The sequence below is a fragment of the Camelus bactrianus genome, chromosome 3, assembly GCF_048773025.1.
Source record: "Camelus bactrianus isolate YW-2024 breed Bactrian camel chromosome 3, ASM4877302v1, whole genome shotgun sequence".
In the NCBI taxonomy this organism is placed as follows: Eukaryota; Metazoa; Chordata; class Mammalia; order Artiodactyla; family Camelidae; genus Camelus; species Camelus bactrianus.
This window is the reverse complement of record NC_133541.1, coordinates 52,661,364-52,678,056: the sequence shown is the minus strand read 5'-3', so window position 1 is coordinate 52,678,056 and position 16,693 is coordinate 52,661,364. Positions and strand designations below refer to the sequence as shown.

The window sequence follows — 16,693 nt, the reverse complement described above, 5'->3', positions numbered from 1 at the left end:
CCATATGCTTGGTCTCAAGCCAAACATGGACAAGGCTCAATCAACAATAAATTGTCCTCAGTACCAGAAAAGTACTCAGATTTTGGCAAACTGTGTCTATGAGAGTTTAAGTTCTTTGTTGTCCTTGTTGACAAGGACGTTCACTGTGACAAAGATACGGATTCTCAGTTTTCTTGGAGGACAATGGGGAAGGGATCCCCGAATCCTGCTTCCCTATCAGGACCAATCAATTAGTGCTGTTCCCGCAAACACTGCAATTATACCTCCTGCTCAAAATAATTCCAATTCCACAGCCCAGAGTTCTCCGAGCTCTAAGAAGTCTAAAATAATTTATTTCAGCATTTGGTTCTGTACCACCTGAGAACATTACTTTCGGATGGTAATAGGGGAGGGGACTGTTTCGGAACACAAAGCACAATGTTGAGGTGCCAACATTCTGAATATATTTATTTGTGTTTGTATTTACGGATGCAAAACATTTCCCATGCTACAGTGTTTTGTTAAAAACAAGGTGTAACCAATCAGTAAATAACACTAGGTACAACGATTATCTATTGTAAACAGAATAATAAGCAGAAAATAAATAAACAGGTGCAACTACTTTGATATGCAGACATTTGTTTTCTGTATAAAGCTGGTAAGAACGCTATCATTTTAATTTCTTTGTAGTATTTTTCCTTGAGATACAATTTTTCATTACACATTTCTTTGCACTTGCCTTACCAGCTCAGGTTTCAAAGAAGTACAGAAAACTGTTTTTCTACCAAAGGGGGGGCTCATTTTCCACCATGTGGTCATTTATACATTACAAATGAAAAAGAAGCAAGGTACAAAAATTAGTGTGTGTGTGTGTGTGTGTGTGTGTGTGTGAAAGAGAGAGAGATACGTGCTCAAGGTTGGGTGTGTGTGTGTGTGAGAGAGAGAGATACGTGCTCAAGGTTGGGAATACTGATTGGTATGGAAGGCTCTTAACTAGCTGGTCATCAAAATCATATATAATAGCCATTAAAAATTCATTTAGCTAGCAGCATGGAAATCACTGACAGGGTTATTCAAAGACTAGACAAACAGAATTCCTGGATACTGTTTCCACTTGGGTTTTCCATTTCATACGGTTCCAGCTGGCGGTACTCAAAAGTCACACGATTTATATGTTTTCCACTGGAGACCAAGCGCACCACCGTGTTGTCACAGCCAATTTTCATCTGGGCTATAATTCATGGAAAAAGTGAAAGTTTCCCAGCAGTTAGAAACCACACGGTCGAACCATTTCTGACCAAGAGATCATTTAAACACAAAGAAAGCAAGGGGCTGCATCTTCCTCTCACATACTCAAACCAGGCATCTGCCATCAGGTGAAACGTCTTTGTTTTCACTTTTATTATAATATACAGCTGACCCTTAAACGATGTGCAGGCTAAGGGCGAGGACCTCCCCACAGCTGAAAATCTGCATATAGTTTATAGTCTGCCCTCCATTCCCACAGTTCCTCCAGATCCGAGGTTCCAGATCCTCGGGTTCAACCAGCCGGGGGTCGCGTACTACTGCAGTATATACGGCTGAAAAAAATTCGCCTACTAAGCAGACCTCCGCAGTTTAAACCTCTGTTGTTCAAGGGTCAACTGTATAATTAATTATAGAATAGTGAAATTGAACTCAACCTTACTCCTCATGGGCAAGAACACCGTTACTCAAATAAGACTGGCTGCAAAGAGGTAAGAAGATACCTCTTTGTACTTTTTATGTTCTCCTACCTGCAAAGCTTTGGTGGTAAAGGCAAGCGTCGGTCCATCTGCACCATTGCCGTAGTTGTGTTCTCAGTGGGGGCAGTACTGCCCTCTAGGGACAGGTTGGAAATTTGCAGGGGCAGATTTTGGTAATATCTGGAGGTGCAAATGGCATTTAGTGGGCAGGGCTAAAGGATGAGGTGTATGTACTGTGAGACATTTACGTTGACCAAATTTTAAAAAAATCACCTGTTAATTATTTTTTGAGCCTAGATAATAATTCTGTCTTATGTATAAACAAAAAATTATTTGCATGGTTTAGACATACACTGAATAGACTTGTTTTTGTTCTTGTTCACCGGCAAATTGTCCTTCTAATTTTTTCTGTACTTCTTATATGGAATGACTTTTGATATCCTTACTTCTCTTAAATCCAATCTTATTCATTATTTTGATAAGCATCTGGCAGTGTTTATGTATCTTCTAGTGCAGATGTGCCTGAGCAGTTATGTATTGAAGCTGTGTGTGGTTTTTAGGCATCCTTTTAACAAACTTTTTTCAGCTTTATTGAGGCATAATTGACAGAAATTGTGTGTATTTAAGGCGTACAATGTGATCACCACAAGCAAGCTAACTAGTGTTCATTACCTCACATAGTTACCATTTTCTTTTTCTTTTTTTTTTTCATGGAGGTACTGGGGATTGAACCCAGGATCTGTGCATGCTAAGCACGCACTCTACCACTGATCTATACCCTGCCCCTAACAATTTTTTCTTTTTGATTCTCCACTCCCCTCCCTCCTGGCAACCATCTGTTTGTTCTCTGTACCTATATGAGTCTGTTTCTGTTTTGTGAAACTCAGTATGTTTATTAAAATTGCTTTTATTTCTCCAGTCTCAAGCTGGTTCCTGAGACAAGATCTGTCTGCCCTACAGTAATGCTTTCTGCTGTTTTAATTTTCTCAATCTTCCCCCTCCCCCACTTTGTCTCTATAAGGCCTCACTTCTGAGAAACATTATTATCATTGTATAACAGGTACTTTACAAACATGCATCTGGGTTTAAATGAAGTAAAACAGCCAGATGGAGTCATGTAGGTAAAAGCCAAATTGGAGACATAGTAAATATAAATCCTAAAATTATTTTAATATAGGCACCAGGGAGTCTAGGTTGAGTTTCTGTGAGGAGGTCCAAAGTTAATTTTTTTAATCTGATTTGGAAGGTCATTCTTTTCTGATCTGCCTCTGAGCTTTGATCTACATAACATGCTTTCTTTCCTTTACTTAATGTGCATATCATTTGTTTATTATTTGACATACTTCCTAATAAAATCCAACATAATGGCCAGGGTACCTAACAGTTCTTCATTGTCTGAGCGACTTCATGGAAACATGTGAGTGAAAGAAAAAAGTGAACTCTAAAATGAACCAATGAGTCAGATAATTCAAGCCTTCAAATCATCTTAAGATGGGTTTCAGTTATCTAGATAACATAGGCACAAGTGGTTTTTTTGGCCTCAGTCACACCTTTTACCTAAATCGAGTGGTAACATTCATGCACCAAATTACTGTGACTCCAATTATCTAAAATTTAAGGCACGAGTGTCTTTCAGCTCAGTCTAATCTTTTAATCCAGCTCAAATGCATCTCCTCACAGGTGCCCTCTGTTGACATGGAAGGATCCAGCCCTTCCGGGAACACACACAAAGAGGGGGAGGAGCCACAATGAACCAGCTTAAACCAGGGCTCAAGTGTAAATCAGTATAACTAACCCCAACTTTTCCACAAAGTGGGTTTTTAGAAATCTTTTCCCTTTACTTGTGCATATTAATTCTATCTGGGAGAAGTTTGTTTAGCTCAGAGAGAGGAAATACTGGTGGGCAGACCTGTAATTCAAACAGGTAACAGCCGATGAAAAGGATGTCTGATTTGTAGCTTCATTATTTAGTTGGTTAGTGATCTGTGGTACAAGAGAGGAAGGGGACCACGGTAAGAGATGAAAGACTCTTCTCCTGTTTCACTTTTGTCTCTTTAAAAGATAACCCCCATTCCTTATCTGAAGTCCAGATATGGGAGTGACCTTCATTGAAATGTTTTAGGTAACCGTCTCCTTCCCTGCTTGGACTTCGTTAATTAATTCGGTTTTAAGTCAGCAATTCCCACCCCCCTGACCCCACCTGAGCCTAATCAAATGCAGACTCTTCATTGATGCATAACAAAGAAGATCTGGTTCTGTTTGGCATGCTCTGCGCTAAACTGGGCCTTTATTACTGGTGACCACTTTTAGATTTCCGAGTTTCCCTATTTTTGCAGTGGTCTTTCAGAGGCTGGTTTTGCTGCTGGAAGTTGGGGACATTCAGCAGTTCTGAGAATTTCTAATAAAGCTTATCACTTTTTAATGTATCTACTATGAGTAATACGCACAGATGTATGGTAAAGTTATTTAGGTATTACTTCATTACCACACTAATTGATGATACAGTCACTATTTGAACAAGTTTCGGTCAGTTTTCAGTTAGTAGATAAACTCTTTAGTCTCTAGAAGATGAAAGTAGGGATCTTCAAGAAGGTGGAAAGAGCACAGAACCAAAAAGTTTTGTCTTATTCATAGTTTTACCTGTGGCCAACCTTAAACAGACAACCTTATTACTTTATAGGTTTCTCTCCCAATGTCAGATGTCGTGGTCACACATTCTCGATACTGTACATCAGCTCAAACGTAAAAATCCTCACACTGGCTCAATGCGTAAAACAGAAGTTTTTTGCTGCAACTTGCCCTCCCATGGATAAAAAATTTGAGGTGTTTTATTGAAGGAAACAGTCTTGATAGGCACATGAATAATAATTAAAGCAACATCTCACCAGGGCCGCGGAAGGGATAGCAGAGATCAGCTAAAGGTGTCATCTTGGAGGGATCCAGTCCAGTTCCTCCCAGCAGCTCCACGAAGTCTCCAATTCCCCCGCAGCCTGTTGAGGACTTCTGAGAGAACCAAGCAGCAGAGGAAGATGTATTTAAACCAGTTAAGGAAGTTGAACTATTTTATCAATGGTAAGTTGGTGAATTAACTCCATCAGCCCTAGACACCCTGTCAGTGCTATTTAATTTAAAATCCAAGACCCCAGAGATTAAACGACCTTTAAAAGAAAAAAGAATCTGAAGATTTGCTTGTCTAAATCAGTTGAGTAATCATGTTTTTAAAATGTGTGTGCATTCAAAAAAAAATTTTTTTATAAGCTCAAGGACTAGAATGATGAAATGGGCATCTGTAAACACCATATGAGATGTATGAAAATTGAATCTGAAAATGCTTTGCTTTTAAAACCATTTGGACACACATACTGAATTATTGGAATTTCTTAGTGCATGCATTCAGAGTTTTTATAAATAGAGCTTCCACATAGTTCTTCCTTCAACTTACCTCTTTTCCTCTTCTTTATAGAAGACTTTCTCTGCAGACAATCCTTATCATTTCTACTGATAAGGATTTAGGTTAGTTATTAAAGAATATTAAAGAAAGAAGAGAACTCTAATTTGGGGCTCAAATTAGCTAGAGTTACCATCCCCTTTCTCCGTCCAACAAAATAAATTGATTTCAAGCTACTCAAAACAAGAATCTATTCAAAGGCTTTGTGTGACCCACTGCAACCACCTTTTCCTGCTTCCCTTTGTCCTTTCCACACAGTCTCGTCCACAGCAATTCCTGTGCATCACTTTCCCACACAAACAAAGCAGCCCTTCTCAGTCCCAGATGTGGCACTTTGGGTCGCCTGTCTCCTGTGATTAGGGCTGGCCTCGTGGTCCTGCCACCCCCCATGCCCATAGGGCCCACACTTACATGGGCCTAATGCTTGGCTTAATGCTGTCACTGTCTTGAAATTCTTTTTTGGGGGGGAAGGGGGGCAGGTAATTAGGTTTACTTATTTATTTATTTTAATGGAGGTACTAGGGATCGAACCCAGGACCTTGTGCATGCTAGGCACGTACTCTACCACTGAGCCATACCCTCTCCCCTTGAAATTCTTAATTTTTAATAAGGCCCTGGCATTTTCATTTTGTACTGTCCTCTACAAATTACACAGGCGGTTTGCCTGTGATGCTCTGATTCACTGAGGCACACTCATCAAGAGATCCAGCGGAGGGTGGCAAGGTGCTTAGAAGTTAACCAGATAGACCCTGCCACGTAGGGACAAAATCTAAACCAGAGAATGTTAAACACACACACACATGAACACACCCACTCCAACATTTGGGAGATACTGAAATACAACTAGCACTAAACAATAAATAAAAAAACAATACGACAGCAACTGCTTGGCTAATGAGAAGAAGCAGGTGGGAGACATAGATTTTTAAAGCACCAACTGTGTGCTGGGTTCTACACTTACGTGTTTTACACACAATCTCATCAAATGATGAGAGGGTTAATTAGCCCCACTGTGTATTGGGCCCATGTTCTTGTATGAAGAGCTGAATAAGCCATTTAGAGGTAAAGGGGAAAAAAAAACCTAATTGCCTTTCCTTTGAGCAGAGGATGTCCAGGGGGAACATCTCAAGACTAAACTTTCCACCTGGTTCTATAGGTTCCAGATTTCAGCAGGAGGAGGTGAAGGGGAAAAGGCGGGCTGGGGAGAGAGAAATGTGAAATAAGGAAGCTGGGAAGAGGCAGAAGCTAAAATGAGGGGAACAAAACAAAGAAACAAGGAAGTTGGGTGCACATGCTCCTTGGCGTTCAGTGACTTTTCTATTTCCAAACCTCCCAGCTGTTCTTATAAATAGTGGCAGAAGCTGAGTTGTGTAGGGACCTCTAGGGTTCACACCTTAACAGTGATCCTCAAGAGTTCTTTGCTGAGGTTCCACCTCCCTGGACTAAGTCACCATCATCTCTTGCCTAGACTAAGACAGTGGCCCTTTAGGTGTATTTTTGCTTCACTCTGGTCCCTACAGTCCATTCATCATCATCTGTGGAAGCCAGAATGACCTTTAGGTAATCCTCTCCCTCCCACCTTGGACTTCGTTAATTAGTTCGGTCATGAGGCCAACAACGCCCAAACGCCCTCACCCCACCTGAGCATAATCAAACGGATTATGTCACTTTCCTGCCTGAATTCCTTCGGTGGTTTCCCACTGCCCTCAGAATAAACCCAAACTCTTTAATGTGACCTGCTGGGCTCTCCACGCCCTGGCCTAGCCCATCTCCCTGATGCTGTATCATATCATGCCCCCCCACCTCCTCCTCCACCGTATCTTTCCTTCTTTCCATCTCTAGAGCTCAGCAAGTCCATTCCTGCCTCTGAGCCTCTGCACTGCTGTTCCTCTGTTCCCAGCTCTTCCTGTGGCTGCTGGCTCCTTCTTACCTATCACTCAAGTCTCACTTTAAATGACTCATCCTCAGAAGATTTCTTTCCTGACTGTCTTATCTCAAGTAGCTGCCCACCCCTCCCTCTACTCCCTTGTACCAGCCACCACTCCACTTCCTTTTCTGCGGGACACTCACTACTACTTGAAATACATTCTATCTTTGCCTCTTCTCCCATTGGAATGCAGGTTCCACGTAAGCAGAACGTGCTTTGTTTGTTGCTAATTTCCAGCATTTAGATTAATGCCTTGCATATGGTAAGCACTCAAAAACAAAACAAAAAATCCCTCAAAACTCTTGTAAAGCAACAGATACATAGAACTCTGCAGACTTAACATTTTTTAAACAGTAGGCACTAAGATGACTCCTCATAGCCAAGAATAACTAAACTGCAGACCCCCCAATCTATCACACTTGCTCTCTCTTTTTTATACATCAAGAAGGATATACAAACAATCTCAAGCCAGTAAGGCTATGCCAGAGACATCCACTTGTCCTGGTGTTTATCAAAGGATTATTCTTCAACTAAGGTCCAACTTGGAGAAAAAAGGTAGGCACTGGCCTATGAATTTAGGACTTACGGAAAATTGGATCTACTGCTGTTCTCAGCCCTAGTCCTATTTATTTGGTTTTTGCCAAAATCTTTATGATCAGGAAATATGACTATCTTTGATGCCAGCAAATGCATAAGCTATCTTAACCTTGGCATAAAAGAAAGTAAAAGGAAATGAAGATGACTCAGCGGACACAAGCTACCAGTGCAGATAAATGTGCTCAGGCTCACCATTAGTTGTCAAGTCCATACAGAAGTTCATGGGGAAAAAAGTTGATGGGATTCTCAGCTAATGTTTGGTTGCAAAATGTATAGAATTAAATGTGATGAAAAAAAAAACCACTTCAAAACTTTACCACATTTTGCAATATAAAAATCCAATTTCGTATTTTCTGCTACACTTAGCATTCCTTCATAACACAGCTCTGTCGATGAGATACTTCCTTCATGTCAAAAGAGAATTCCAATAATCAGAAAAGCAGCTGTGTAGATGACTCACACTAGGTTCTGCTAGGAGAGAATTTTTGTAAAAGAGGCAAGTACAAGAGAGTTCAATTGTAATTATATGCCACAACTTCACCAATTGAAAACATTCCTTGCATCACAAGAACGTACTGAGAGAGTCAGAAGGGGCACCTGAGTGTGCATCCTGTAGCACAACGGAAATAGAAGAGGGGTTTAGTAAAGCAGTGAGGACAAGCTCACGTGAGATGCAACTGTCAAAGAGGAGGACGGACCGTTCCAATTCGCTCAGTACAAGTTTGCCCTGTCTGATTACTTTTACTCTGATAAAACTGGGGCCTTAGGAAGTGATTGGAAAGCAAGGAAGCAGCTCACCTTTAACTGCAGACCATTTAAGTGTCCCAGGGTGAGATCAGATATTTTGATCACCACAGGATAAATGATGGAGAAGCTGCAGTTGCGATGCTGATGTGGAACTACCAGAGTAAACCTTCCATTTGGGGTCTGGGAGATGACGTTGCAGGCTTTGTGGAAAAACAAAATCACATTTTCACTACTTGGTATACTGCGCTTTTATAAAAATCTATCTTATCCTTATTCTACGTTCCTGTTCACGGTCTAGGGGCTTGTGGCCCAAAAGAGAGTACATATCACAAAGGCAATTTGAAGACTGGAAGGAGTTGGGAAATAAAACCATCAGTCATGTAGGGACATTATCAAGAGTCCCTGGGCTGCAAGGTGTCTTCTAATCTTAATCTCAGGGGGTTACCTTGTTAATAACAACCACAAGACATAAATTAATAACCAACAAAGCAATACTAAAAAAATCTGAAAAATATATATATATATAACTGAATTGCTTTGCTGTATACCTGAAACTAACATTGTAAATTGACTACACTTCAATAAAAAATAAGAATTAAAAAAAAATAACCAACCAAACAATACTAGCTGGTAGAAGTTCGAGGAGCCCTTCGTTAACTAGGGTTCAAGGTGGAAGTCTGGAAAAATCAAGTCTTAAAGGTGAGGCCACAACTCAAATCCTGTCTGTCTGAAACATTTATTAACTCAGCTTGGAGCCATATGCTACTTTTTAGATTATAAAGTAAATAAATAATAAAAACAGTTACAAAGTAGGCTGAGAAAAATAGAAAGCAGGCTTATGTCTGATAAATATTTACTGGGCATTAAGTGATAAGTTGACTAAAAGGTAAATGCTTAATGTATAATTTACTCCCAAGACTTTCTAAAATCTTGTTTTGTATCTCAAGTCCAGACTTACAATAAATTTATTCTTCTAGCTATGAAACTCAAAGCATCCAAGTTTGTACTTTTTTTGGGCCAATTACTGGGACAGAAGTTTCTGACTGATCAGAGTATGTCTGAACTACCTCTTGCCTCCTTCTTATATTTTTGATTTCACTGAATTTTGATAAGGAACTGAAATTTCTTGATGATTCTAGAAGGTTTCTGATTTCTACCCAAACAGGATATCGGAGAAACAGTACATATATCCTCTAGGATTATTCTGCTCCAGTCCTCGGAAATAGCCTTTTTGTGGGGCTTCTTTCAAAAAAAATTTTTTTTTTGTTTTTTAAAAATAAAAATTGGAAAATTAGTCAGTACCTTATTTTTGGCAGATTCTTCATTCTTCAGCCACATGAAGTGTTAATATTAGTATTGTATGCAACCAAAAATGATGATTTTTTCCTAATTTTTTATAAAAATTTTCCTCTTAATGGGAAAAAATAAGTGGATAAATGAATGCATTTTGATTAAGATAATGTGTTTTAAGCCTGGACTATTGAGCTTTATAGCATCTATTTGTGTATCCATCAGAAATGAGCTAAATTAGAGCAGTGATTTCAGACTCAGAAGGCAACATTGAGGCCTTCTGGTCCAACCCTCTGCTCAGAGCATGAAATCTGTCTACACATTCCAGATATGCAGTCTTTCAGCATTTGCCCAAATACCTCTAAGACTGCAACTTCATATCTGATCCCTCAAGCTTATCCAGGTCAATGGAATGACTTGGAGGGATTAAAGTTTGTCACTGAATGCATTGTAGTAGAGCAGAAGATCAGAATAAGACTGGAGAAAAAAATAGAATTCTATCCATCATAAATTAGTATCTTACCTAGCCTAGGAAATAAATTAAAAACTGATTTGATTTTCATACTAATGAATAGGAAATATCCTTTAGGTCATTTGTAATTACAAAAGAATTTCTATTCATATAATTCCCCCACTTCAAATTTCTTAACTCTGTGCAATGACACTACCTTCGAAAAGCAGATTTGACCCTCCCTCCTTTCAAATCCTGCCTTCTAACTGAGAAGACAGGGAGTCCACTTACGAAAGAGGTTAGGATCTGTTTTTATGGTTAATGTGAATCCATTTCCTGGTTCATGAACCCGGAAGAAGACCATGGCCACATTCTGGGAGGACCTGATGCTCCTTCGGCTAAGACCACTCTCACAGAAATCTATGTACCGCTCAGTCGTGGGCAGAGGATGATCCTGGGAACTGGGGAACTTCTCCCCCTTGAGAATCCAACCATCAAATACCTTCCAACAAAAAATACAGACAAAGATGATCACTTTCATGAACTCCTGAAGTCATAGGCGTGCTGAAAAGGGGAAAAGGTTACCCAGCAATAAACCTTCAGTCATAAGTGAAGAATTGCCAGCCTACACCCCCCTGAACACTTGCTTTCCATTTGTATATATTTTGACCATGAATTGTTTGCAAGTCATTTTTTAAATTATTTATTGCTCCCCCTTTATAAACTCTAAACTTCCAAAGCAAATAAGCTTCCTTAAACTTTATCATTTACCTTGGTAAATGAAACTACAGACAATACACACTTTTGTCTTGTTCATATTTTCCACACATCCTACCTTCAGAAGAATTACACAGGAACATAACTCGGATTTCAATTTCTCTCTTTCCTTGTTAAAATATAACAAAATATCTCAAAAATAGACAGCAAGAAGAAAAATTGGAGCAGCAGCTTTACCTACTTGCCAATAGTTACACACACCCATTTCCCTCATTTTTTTTTCTCTTATCACATATTCAAATATCAAGAACTTCTTCAACACTTAGACAATGATGGCTGATATGCCAGTCAGGACTTCTCCTCTTCATTTGTTAAAGTGCGCAGTTCATCAGACAAAAGGTCAGAGTTTACTGACTTTACTCTTAAAATCACCACAGGTCCCCAATTTAATGAGCACAAACTAGTTCACGTTAGTAAAATCACCAGCTACAAAAATTACTTCACCAAATCAGCCCTCTTCTATTGCGTTTGACAGTGTCCAAAATAATTCCACTTTGGGGTTTTAATCATGTTCATTTTAATTGGACTGTAAGACTCCCCCAGCAGCCACCCCAAGCTGACCCGTTAGACTTACAGAAAACGACCGGAACGGGCATGCTGAGGGGGTGGGGTCTTATCCTCACCTCCCACCTGCCTCAGACTAGATTCCTTCTCAGCATCCCTCCCAGCAGCCAGTGCCCTTCGGATCCAAAATCGGGTCACCCAGGCTTTGAAGACAGCCCCTGGGAGCCTGGAACAGCTTCATAGAGAAAGGGACCAGCAGGAGCGAGGCGGGCTCGCATCTCAGACGTGTGGGGCCGGCTTCTAACCCGGACCCGCGGGCTGAATGGACCGGAGCGCTCGTGCTAGTTGGTTCGGACCACTCTTCACCTGCCCCAGATTGCAGCACAGGGGTTCGCGCGGCGAGTTCAAGTCTTTCGAAACGCCCAGAACCCAGAGCGCTCAGAGGGGAATTTAAACCACTGTGCAACGTCCTAGGCACCTGGGGCGAGGTTCGAGCTGCTTGGGGGTCTCGCCAACTCCGGCAGCAGCGGAGCATCTAATTACCAGCGTCCCCGGCTCCCCGTGCAGCACGCCGGCGGCTGGGGCTGCACCGGGCGGGGGCTCCTCACCTTCAGGAAGTCCCCGCCCTCACAGTCGATGGAGACTAGGTCGTAGTGGATGGTGATGAACTCCTCGGGCTCCGCAATGAAGAAGGCGGCGCAGTGTAGCTGCGGCCGGTCGGCGGTGAAGGTGAACTGGCCTTGGAGGCTCAGCATGTCCAGGCACCCTGGGGGAGGGTAGAGGGGCTGAGGGGCCGCGGCTGCAACCAGGGCGGTGCCGGCACCCCGCAGCCCGTCTCCATGCGCCAGGAGTCCCAGCTGCGCCCAGCTCCCGCGCCCCTGGGGACGTCACCCCAACTCGCCCCAAAGCGCCTGCCTCCTCGGACAGATGTTCGCGATGGGAAGCGCACCCCTGACCATCGTAGCCAGCCCCTTCCTGGCGATGCCCGGGAGTCGCCTGCCCTCTGCGCAGAGCCCCCACCTCCCCACCTCCCCGCTGCCCGAGGATGCGAGCCCAGCAGCCCGGACTCACGCAGAGCGCGGCGGTACAGCTGCCCCCCCGCCAGCTCCCGCTTCAGGTTGGCGCTGAAGAGTAGGAAAGGGTCCTGGTCCACCGCTTCTCGCAGCTGGCAAGGAAAATGGGTCAGTCCGGAAAAGTTTAAGGGGAAAGGAGACCGACCAGGAACGAGGCGCCCTCACTGCCCCGCAGCAGAGAGAGTAAAGTGACGGGGTCAACGTCTCCCGGGTAGAGAGAAGACGGGAAGGTGTAGTATCAGAGCAAGGTATCCCCAGGCGCCAGAGGGAAGGAGGAAGAGGCAGGGAGGGAGCCCTAGGGGAAACGAGGGGAAACGAGGCACAGTAAATAGAGGAGGAAGAGCTAGAGCATAGGCAGCCTGCCCACCCCTCAAAGCTGGACACTCAGGGAAGGAAGGTGTGATGGGTCAGCCCGGGATCGCTCACCTCTAGGTACCGGCTCTCCCCTCTTAGAGCCATCAGGCAGATCAGGATGAAGTGACATCGAAGTTTGAAAGTAGGAGCCATGCCGGCCTTGCCTCTGCAGATGGTGCTTTCTGCTCCGGAGGGCTCCAGCTTTGCTTCTCACACGTTCGTCGAGGCTGAGAGCTAGAAGCCGGTAGGGTCTCTTTGCTGGGTCTCTTTTATAGAACAGTGAGGAGGGGAGGATCTCTGCCCCTTAACTGATCTGAGCTCAGTAACCATGGGTTACCCTATCTCAGTGACAAAGCCCGCAGTGATGACGAGGGTCCAGCTCTCAGCTACAAATTTTCAGAGTGGTCCAGCATTATTCACCGGCAATGATTTCACACACAACTTAGTGAACTGAAGTGTGGGGGAAAGAATCTGGCAGGGATAGAGAATAAGGGAGAGCATTTCACTTGACCTGCCACAGGCTGAATTATCCTCACCTGTGGATATGCAGGGAATTTTCGATTTTGCAAAGCCAAGTGACAATGTTACACATGCATAAAATACCCAAATACAAATAACCTTATCATGCAGCCTTGTCTCATAACCTCGAATGGAATCATGCTGAAAATTGTCAGAGAATACAGTATTCATGCAATTGCTCATGTCTCTCAGGAAGAAACTTGAGGCATTTTCACCTCCAAAGAGAAGCTGAAAAGACACCAAAGTCTGATTTTGAAGAATATTGCAGTAATGTAATTCAAGCTCTCTTTCTGTCCCTTGGTCTTTACTTTATCCTGGTCCAGTTTCTTGTAAGCATTTCCCTAGTAGAAAGCTAACTTGTGAGTCTGTGAACTCCTGGATTTCCGCGCTCTATCAGGTGGCCTGAATGTATACAGGATGGACACACTCCTGGGCCAGCTAACTGTGACCATGACCTTATCATTCTTCAGAATCACTGAAAGCTGGAGTCATTCCATTTCACGCCTTCTAATACCTGGATGGCTTTCATACTCTGGTAGAGAACTGTCAAGAAGCTTTATTGAAACTGCTCGTCAGCAAATTTACAGGGCTTAACAAATGACTTAGAGATCCAGAAATAAGTTAAGCATGAGATTATCTTTACTGATTAGGTGAGAAGAGAATTGCTTCTCCTTTATGTCCAAAATTGTAGGAAATGTGAGGATACTCCACTTTTGGCTTTCCCACCCCTTTGCAGTCTCTGTGCTAAGCAAGGCAACTACAAATCCTAAAAACATTCATGTTTTTACCTCTGCCTGATGGAGAACATGGCTACTACCCATGTTTTCTTTGCTATTAAAATTATTACAAATAATAAGACCATAATGTAGGGTTTTAACTCAAGGAACTGGTTACACATGTAATGTATAAATATTCAAAATTAAGCTGTAATTTGCCTAGTGGTGTCAGAACTTGATATTTGCATATTTAAGACAATTCTAAGTTCTGAAGGCGCTACCTCTTAATTGTTTAAGCAGGAGGCCTTCCTACCATAGTCCAACCTTGTCAACGATCCTCAGACCATAGACAGCGTGAAAAAGAAAGGCACCCAAAGGTCATAAACACTGGCCACCATGTCCTTCTTCCCCTCCTGGGACTGTTTAAGTGTCTGAATTTTAGAGAGGGTATAAAGAAACTTGAGAGGATTGAAAAAATAAAAGAAAGATGGCTTAACCCCAACTTGCTTGGCCTCACACAGGCCAGGCCTGTTTCCCACCCTGTCTGTGCCTGGAGGAAGGCTCCAGCACACTCATCCCCAATGCCATGGGCCTATTCTCCTTTCCCATAGACCTAGTCATAGCCTTGGCCTGCTCCCAGCATGCAGCTGTTGATCCCACTCTGGGGGTCTGGCTTTGTTAGCATCGCCATGGAGACATTCTTCTCCAAACTGCTCCTACACAAATACACACACACACACACACACACACACACACACACACAACAGGTGACGGTATAGGGTAACATAACTTTTATACGCACTGGGAAGCCAAAACATTTATGTGACTTGCTTTACTGCATGATATTCACTTTATTGCAGTGGTCTGGAACCAAACCTGCAGTATCTCCAAGGTATGCCTGTATAGGAATTAAATATTATAATATATGCCCTACGTGGAGGATAGCCTTAAATGACAGCTATTATTAAATTATATCAATAATATTATAGGACTTTCTCACTAGTCTTATCCAATGACAATGTTTTAAGAGTGCATGTAGAGGATTTGTTTTTCATCTTATTATTACATTCGAATGAATGACTTCATATTAGAACATTAACAGACTTTAAAAGCCATAGTTAGAAAAGGAGAAATTATATTCACAGAATTGCATTTCAAAAAACTAGCTAGGAATGGGTCCCATTAAAGATGCTGCATTATAATGGAGAGTGGCTTAGCTGAATCAGAGAGAAAAGCTGAAATGTAGAAAGCAATGAAATTGAGAAGATTGGGAAAGGGGAAGGTTGAAGTTATAAAGCAGAAACAGAAGATAAGGTACTTTGAAACTACCCAAAGAGAATAATATTTTGATTCCATATCAAGGATTACTGAATGACATCATCTGTTAAGCCTCCAAAACACTGGGAATAAGAAAGCAATGATTTGGCGAGAAGGCTTCCGAACAAACAGTGATGATGGGAGGAAAGAAGAGAGATTAAATGATCTGCCCAGATGATCACAATGAGTCAGAAACAAAGTCTAGGCTAAAAAGATCTCTCTATAGCCAGCCAGGTGATCAATCCTGCTTCAAAGACAACAACCCTGGACATTAACCCCCCAAGTCATAGTTTAGGTTTTAAAATAACTAGCAGCAAAAAGTAAGACGGCACAGGTCAAAGCAAGACACCGGCAGATCAATAACAGCGAAGGAGACGGGGAGGTTATTCATTTTGTGCAATGGCTTCCTTGACTTTGGAGTGACATTGTTGTCTAAACTCCCTCCAGGCTTCCTCTAAAATATGCCATGACTAACATCTATCCAGTAGATCAGAATGAAATGCCATTTAATAATCCCTCATTGCCTGCATCAAAGGGAAAAGTACAGCCGGGTCCAGAACGGGTGCGTTTGTCATGAGGTCGTGGTGACGTGCATGGGCACGTAACCTCAGCCTCTTCTCTGACGGAAGAGAAATGAAGTGCAAAGAGTCTCATTTCTTAGTGCCTTAGAATAGATCTAAAGGAGAAAAGGCTGCCAGTTACGTGGACTGACACGAGAGGTTCTAAATATGGAAAGCAACAGAGAAAAGTGCAAGATGGGCAGTGGTGAGCTGTCTGCGGTGACTTCTTAGCTCACTTTTCTCAGACCTCTGCCCGTGGCCAGCCTGCCTCTCGCTGCTGCCAACCCTTCCTTCCTCCCTCCTCTCCCTTCTTTTCCTCCCTCCCCTGCATCCTTCCTTTCACATACTCTTAAGGAACAGATGTAGCTGCTCTAGACTTACAGCATTTTATATACACACCTGAAAGCCTTTCCCATATTTTGTTATTTAAAAAATTTTTTTTTGCGGGGGGTGGGGTGGGTGGGTAATTAGGTTTACTTATTTGTTTGCCCTATAAAAAATTTTTTTTGCATAAGTAAAGTTTATTTATTCATTTTAAGTGGCGATACTGGGGAGTGAACCCAGGACCTCGTCCATGCTAGGCATGCACCCTACCACTGAGCTATACCCTCCCCACTGTCATGACTTTACTATGTCTGTCTTCAGCCCTCAATGTAGACTCCCGGAAGTCTGCCTCTTCTCATCTATCTCTATCCTCAGCACCTAGCACA

The 16,693-nt window shown here is 42.4% G+C and overlaps 1 protein-coding gene across 1 annotated transcript; it reads right to left on the bottom strand.

Moving 5' to 3' along the window:
* Positions 1-420: 420 nt before the first annotated feature.
* Positions 421-13,972, bottom strand: CRHBP (corticotropin releasing hormone binding protein). Its single transcript, XM_010949271.3, has 7 exons — positions 12,944-13,972; positions 12,516-12,609; positions 12,053-12,210; positions 10,455-10,665; positions 8,474-8,622; positions 4,589-4,706; positions 421-1,210 (listed from the first exon to the last, which is right to left on the bottom strand). The coding sequence occupies exons 1-7, from the start codon at positions 13,022-13,024 to the stop codon at positions 1,053-1,055; spliced, it is 969 nt and encodes a 322-aa protein (XP_010947573.1). The 5' UTR covers positions 13,025-13,972; the 3' UTR covers positions 421-1,052.
* Positions 13,973-16,693: the final 2,721 nt, after the last annotated feature.

What these genes read in the sequence shown, in the direction of transcription:
- CRHBP (XM_010949271.3), bottom strand. Translation starts at nt 13,024, where the DNA reads ATGGCTCCTACTTTCAAACTTCGATGTCACTTCATCCTGATCTGCCTG. An exon ending in GGGAGAGCCGGTACCTAGAG is followed by an intron (nt 12,610 to 12,943) that starts GTGAGCGATCCC and finishes TTTCCTTGCCAG; the next exon opens with CTGCGAGAAGCGGTGGACCA. An exon ending in AACAGATCCTAACCTCTTTC is followed by an intron (nt 8,623 to 10,454) that starts GTAAGTGGACTC and finishes TTTTCCACAAAG; the next exon opens with CCTGCAACGTCATCTCCCAG.